The sequence below is a fragment of the Ipomoea triloba genome, chromosome 9 (assembly GCF_003576645.1).
Source record: "Ipomoea triloba cultivar NCNSP0323 chromosome 9, ASM357664v1".
Taxonomy (NCBI): Eukaryota; Viridiplantae; Streptophyta; class Magnoliopsida; order Solanales; family Convolvulaceae; genus Ipomoea; species Ipomoea triloba.
The window spans coordinates 28715803-28722481 of NC_044924.1; the positions used below are offsets into that span (position 1 = coordinate 28715803).

Here is a 6679-nt window from a genome sequence, read left to right on the forward strand (position 1 = left end):
ATTGTAAAACAATGAAGCCTTTGAAGAAGAAAATGTGGAAAATTCTAAAGAAGAAAGTGTGGAAAACTCTAAAGAAAAAAAGTGGGAAGTCTCTAATTCCATGTATTAATTTAATTATTTATTTTTGTACTTATTTTCAATTATGGTGTGCTTATTATTGTAGCGGAAAAAGAAGACTGGATCACTATAAATTAAGAGTCAAAATTGTCATTTTGTAATTAAATATTTATCAAAGTGTACCAAAAATTGGCAAGTTGGTAATGGTGAGTTGGTGACAAATCATGCGTACATTTTATTCTAACATTTATATTCATAATGCATCTTTTCTTGCTGTACTTCCATAAATTATTCAACAATTAACGTAACTCATATCTCTCATCTCTCTCAACTTCCATTTCATCTCATCTGAGTTTCAATTCAGAAACACCGGACCTGATCGAGATTAGTTGAATTGAAGTTGGCATATATATATTTAATTTTCTCTGCTCTGCTCTGCTCTAAGCTACTCCATAAATTCAACAACGAACTCCATCTCCATCCTCATCAACCTAAGGTATGCATCTTTTACACTCTCTCCAACATCACTCATCAATTCCTTTTCTGCTTTCATATATATATATAGTTTAGCATTCTGTTTTGCCCTCTCAATTCCTTTACCTTTTGCTGCTACACATTTATTCACTAACAGTTTGCTCCATAGAAGTCACCTTCCGTCGGGGAAGGCAGTCAGTTGGTCGGTAGATGGCAACCGGCGAGTCGGTCGCCGGATTTTTACCAAAAATGATGTAGGAACTGAAATGACTTTAATAGTAGGTCATTTACAGGTTTTTGGATTTCATTGCGTCAATATAACAGGTATAATTGCACTTTTTAAAAATTTAAAAACCTAATTGACTTTTCAAGTAAAATGTAGGGTTTATTTGACAATTTTTTTTTCCTTTTATTTTCATTTGTAATATAATAGATTTAAAAAAACTCATGGGTGCAAATGATCAAGTCTCTCAAACATAGGCACCGACAACTATATATATATATATAGAGGCTAATGTTCGGTGAGATCACCTCTTCCCATGAGTCCCTTGAGACCTTTCATAAATGCACACATTCTACTATACGAATGCACAGAAAGTATATTGTGTGCATTCATGCGAGGCAAATTGCACACAATGCAATGAAAATGTTTTCATTTCATCATTTGTAATATAGAACATTTCTATATAAACAATTTAATAGCCCTCAGCATACAAACAATTGAAAAACTTGTAATGGTAACAAACTTTGCATTTTTTTTGTTGAATCACATGAATTTTAGAAACTTGCAATGGTTTTGGTGAGTATACTATAATAATTGAGCTAGCAGATTAGATTTTAACCCATCTTGCATTGCATATATGCACCATCTCTGTTAATTATAATCATTCATTCCATTTAATTATTTCCAGAAACACTTTAGAGAATTGAATTGAATGGCTTTAGATGGTGTAACCACTCTAATCAAAATAGTAGAGCAAGTCCTTATGGAGCCGAAACTAGTTTCGATTTTTGATGCTGGAGGAATGAAGGTGTGGCTGCTCGAAACCATCGAGTTGCTGTCTGCCAAGCTCTGCATTCTGCAAGCATTTTTGGAGGAGAGAAAAATGGGGAATGGCAGCTGGTTTGAAGATAACGTTGTTGGAATATATGACAATTCCAAGTATGAAATCAAATCTAAACTGGGACTAGTCTATTCGGAAGCTAAATGCGGGCATCTTCTTGGGACCTTGAAACAAATGGTAACACAAATTGAGAAAATTGAAAATTGGATGCTGATGATAAAAAAAGCAGCTGCTGATGAGGAAAAGAACACCATGGTTTGCGATACCTACCAAAGTGCTTTAGAGCTTGAGAATGAAGTAATTGTAGGAATCCACAATGATATAGAGAAGATAGTTAACCGCCTCTGTTATTCACACTTTATGAGATCAGTTTTCACCATTTTGAAGAATAATAACATTCACAAGTTTCAGAAATACGTTGAAAACACTGTGCTTAAACTACAAGTTATTCCACTCGTTGGGGAAGGAGGCATAGGAAAAACTACATTAGCCAAAAGAGTCTATGCACATCCAACTACTATTGCTAGCTTTGACATTCGAGCCTGGGTAGTTTTGTCTCAGCTTCCTAACCTCAAAGAGATTCTCATTGGTCTATTACGTTGTATTTCACCAATAACAAGTGAAATCTACACCATAGATGATGCTCAAATAGCTGAGAAATTATGCACAAGTTTGATGGGCAAGAAGTATTTAGTTTTCTTGGATGATATGTGGACCACTTGTGCATGGGATGTCATCAAAGGATATTTTCCAGAGAATTTTAATGGAAGCCGAATCTTAGTAACTACTCGGTTCACAAATGTGGCTGAATACTTAAGTGCAGATCCCTACCATGTGAAATATCAAAGTGTAGAGAATCTATGGGAATTACTTTCAAGGAAAGTATTTAGGCAAAGCCAATGGGTTGAATCCGTGGACAACGGAGACATGAGGAGCAAACTTCGTATTGCAAAAAGGATTGTTTTTGGTTGCAGTGGATTACCACTAGAAGTTGTTGTGATTGCTGGACTTTTAGCGGCAACAAAAGAGTCGCTAGAAATATGGAGAGATGTTGGGGAAACTTTGGATAGAGTTGATAATGACAACAGAATTTCAAAAATACTTTCATTGAGCTACAACTACTTACCTCCTCACTTGAAACCTTGCTTTCATTATTTTGGTGTGTTTCCTGAAGACAACGTCATTCCCGTTAAGAGATTAATCAACTTATGGATTGCAGAGGGGTTTTTAATGCCACATGAAAATATGAGTTTGGAAGAAGTGGCAGAGAGTAGTTACTTGCGTGATCTCATTAATAGAGGTTTAGTTCAGATTAATGAGCTAAGTATTTATGGGAAAGTTAAATCATGTAAAGTTCATGATCGAGTGCACGAGGTCTGTGTGAGACAAGCCATAAAGGGGAATGGTTTGTGCATTATCAATGACAACCATGTTCCAAAGGCTAGACATTGGTTAAGCTGTCAAACAAGTCATTGGCCAATCACTCGATCGAGTTATGGGAATTGTAGTCCTGATGAAATCCATTCTGTTCTCTGGTTTGGTAAAGATGTATACCATTCAAAATGCAAGTTGGTATACCCATGTTTGAAATTGCTAAAAGTATTGGATTTATCATTAGTTAAATGGTCACGAGGCATGCCTCGTGAAATAACAGACTTGGTTCATTTGAGATACTTGGCTTTAAATACCATTGGTTCTCTTTACAAGTTTCAGTTTTTTAAGCTTAAAAATTTGCTTACTCTCATAGTTACTTCATGGATGGAAAAATGTCCTTTGCAACTGCGATGTAATATTTTGGATTTGCCACAATTGAGGCATTTGCATGTTGACAAGAGATGTTCACAGTATCTCCCTTGCTTAGTCAAAAAGAATCTGCAAACTCTTTATTGGTTGAAAGTTGCTAGCTCTGACAGAAAACCAAACTTTAGAATGGTTCCAAACCTAAAGGAACTTGGGATTTACATTGAAGGGCAATTGGCGCCTAGCTATCTTGGGAGCCTTGTGCATTTACATCTACTTGAGAAGTTGAAGTTTGAAGTAGGAAGAGTTGAGCGCTTTTGTCTTCCAACAGGATTTCCACCAAACCTTAAGAAGTTGACACTTAGCTATACTTATCTTCCATGGAATGAGATAGACACAATTGGGGAGTTGCCGCACCTTGAGGTGCTTAAACTAAAAGATTTTGCCTTCTGTGGCTCAATGTGGAAACCATCGAAGCAGGGCTTTCGGGAATTAAAGGCACTTCTTATTTCACGATCAAATCTCAAACATTGGTATGCAAGTTCTAATAATTTTCCAGTTTTGGAGCGCCTAGTCTTAAGATATTGTTGGGAATTGAAACAAATTCCAATTAATTTTGCAAAAATTGAAACACTGAAGTTAATTGTATTAGAATGCTGTTATTCTTCTCTTGTGACTTCTGCAACGCAGATTTCTTCTGTAAAAAGCATAATATTAAAGGGAAAGGGAGGTTGTCCACTTCGTGTTCGTAAAGTTGGAACTAAGGTTTCTCTCTATTTCTTGTTCATTATTTGAAACTATTAGTTTTAATTTCTGCCTTCTAATTCCTTGTGTTAATTTAATTATTTATTTTTGTACTCATTTTCAATTACTTTTTAAGGTTGAAATGCCAAATTATGAAAGCTTTGAAGAAGAAAGTGTGGGAAGCTCTAACGAATTGAGTGTGAGGAAATATCTAAAGGAGAAGGTTTCGAAATCTCTGAATGCATTCAAAGAATTGAAGAGGAAAGTGTTGTAAGCTCTAAGAAGAAAGTGACTGAGGAATTTGTTAATTTTGGGCTTAATATGAACTTTTATAAAAGCCAAGGTATGTATATACCTATGAAACTTATACTTAAACTCCATATTAACTTTTGCAATTGCCAATTACTTTCTAGTTTTATTTAAAGAGTTATTTCCAACTTTAATAAATGAACTATTTGATTGGTACTTCCCATCATCAACCTCAAAATCAATAAAAAAAAAATTTGGTACCTGAGTTTTTAAAACTTGCCACTAGCTTTATAGTCCTATAGTCAGGTACTAAATCTAGCACTAAATTTTGTTCTTCTTGGACTAAAAGTGGAAAGTTTTCAAAGTCGTTAGGCACTAAATGTAGTCAATTTTGGAAGTTGGTAACCACAAAAGTGAAAAATCCAACAGTCGTCTAGTCGAGGGACTAAAACAGGAATCCAATAGTTGATAAATGCACCATTTATTGTAACTTTGTCCAAAGAGGTTATTCTGATATGTTGCAATTGAATTTGAGCTTCACTTTATCTTTCAGCTTGTAGGTTCTGGCTGCAGTTTATAAGGTCTTCATTGCTGAATAAGTTTTTTGTTGCTTTCACGAGTTCATGCACGGGATAATGTTGATAAATATAGCCACTTGTCCAGTCCAATCTAGATTGGTGGTGATCTGTCTCTTTGGTTCGGAATTTGCCTAATCACTTTCGGGAGAAAACAAACAGAAAAGATTTCTCGCTGTAATTCTTCAAGTGCAGCTCAGAGATGCATCAATATAAGATGTTGTATTTTTGGTTTCCATTTGATCTCAACAATTCAGTTGTGTGTTATGATGTTTTTGTGCTCCAATGACACCATGGCTAAGTTGTAATAATCCACTGTTCAATTCAATATTCTTTTACAACATATTAGAATGCCTTTTGGTGCCAATGAAACCTGCATTCATGAAGGCTTAAAAAGAGACACTACAAATTGCTTGAGAGCTTCATTCCATAAACTTCTATCATTCCAAAATCTGCGATAAGTCTTTCTCAAGTTATGGAAATGCATAGAACTATGCACATATGCATTATCTACCCTTTGAGTGGTACTTATACTTGAGATCAATTAAACTCTTCATTTAGACTTGAGGATGTAATAATTTTAAAAAATTATTTAACCATTTTTTCCAAATTTTGACAGTTATGTATGTAACTAATTGAGGATGTAATAATTTTAAAAAATTGAATTTTATTTTTCTGGTGACCAACTATTCTTAATCAGAGTTCTCAAAATCTTAAAATTTGTGAACTTTGACAAGAGACTAGGTCCTTTGGAAACTTGAAAAATGACTTCCATAAGTTATTTTTTGAATTTTTTAGTGTTAGCTATCAGCGGACAATACTCATTTAGTCATTTTAATAAAAGAAAAAATGATTTATTTTGGCGAAAAATGTCACATTTTCAACTTTTTTTACTCGAAGACATTTTTATGGATTCTTATCCACACTTAGTTCTCTCTCTTTCTCTTCCTTTTAGTGGTGTAAACTGTCAAATCACAAGTTGAGCCATCATATGTATGATTATTATTTAAATTGAATTGTGTTAGTCTAGTTAAAATATGAATATGATTGGACTGGACTAATCAATAAAAAAAACTTAGCTCAGCTTGGCCTAGAACCCAAAACGTTAAAAACAAAATTTCAATTTCTTTAATTTAGCTTAGAAATATTACATTTATCAATAACCGATTAAAATACAGATTGAGCTAACCCGAACGAAGTAATAAAAATCTTAACTCAACCTACAACATAAAAATATATATATATATTTTTTGTTCTTCAATTTTGTTAGTTAAGAGTCACTACATTTAACAATTTTTTATTAAATATGGGAGTATGAATTTGGCGAGGCCAAACTAACATTATAAAAATCTTGATTTCACCGACCCACATCTTAAAAAAAAAACATTTCTTCAATTTATTCAGTTCATGATTATTATATTTATCAATTTATAAATTTATTATTATTATTATTATTATTATTATTATTATTATTATTATTATTATTATTATTATTATTATTATATGTTAGTATGTTACAAGTTAACAATTATTTTATTTACATCTTTTTTAAGTGTTGTAAAAATCCCGGCTGTGCACCGATTAATCTGCGCCTAGACACTGGCCAGCCGCCTAGCGTATCACCATAATCGGTGGTCTATGCGGTTGGTCGACTAGGCTGCCTAGGCACTGACCACCTAGGCCTCCTAGGCACCAACTAGGCCGCCTAGGCACCGACTAGGTCGCCTAGTTGGCCGATTAACTATTATCCCCTTCTTATTAAAATGAGTTATTTCA

The 6679-nt window shown here is 34.0% G+C and overlaps 1 protein-coding gene across 1 annotated transcript; it reads left to right on the plus strand.

The window, feature by feature from the left end:
- The first annotated feature begins 356 nt into the window (after positions 1 to 356).
- LOC116029158 (putative late blight resistance protein homolog R1B-14) lies at positions 357 to 5246 on the plus strand. The gene is made up of 4 exons (XM_031271062.1): positions 357 to 553; positions 1443 to 4100; positions 4216 to 4422; positions 4882 to 5246. The coding sequence occupies exons 2-3, from the start codon at positions 1467 to 1469 to the stop codon at positions 4351 to 4353; spliced, it is 2772 nt and encodes a 923-aa protein (XP_031126922.1). The 5' UTR covers positions 357 to 553; positions 1443 to 1466; the 3' UTR covers positions 4354 to 4422; positions 4882 to 5246.
- The last annotated feature ends 1433 nt before the right edge of the window (positions 5247 to 6679 follow it).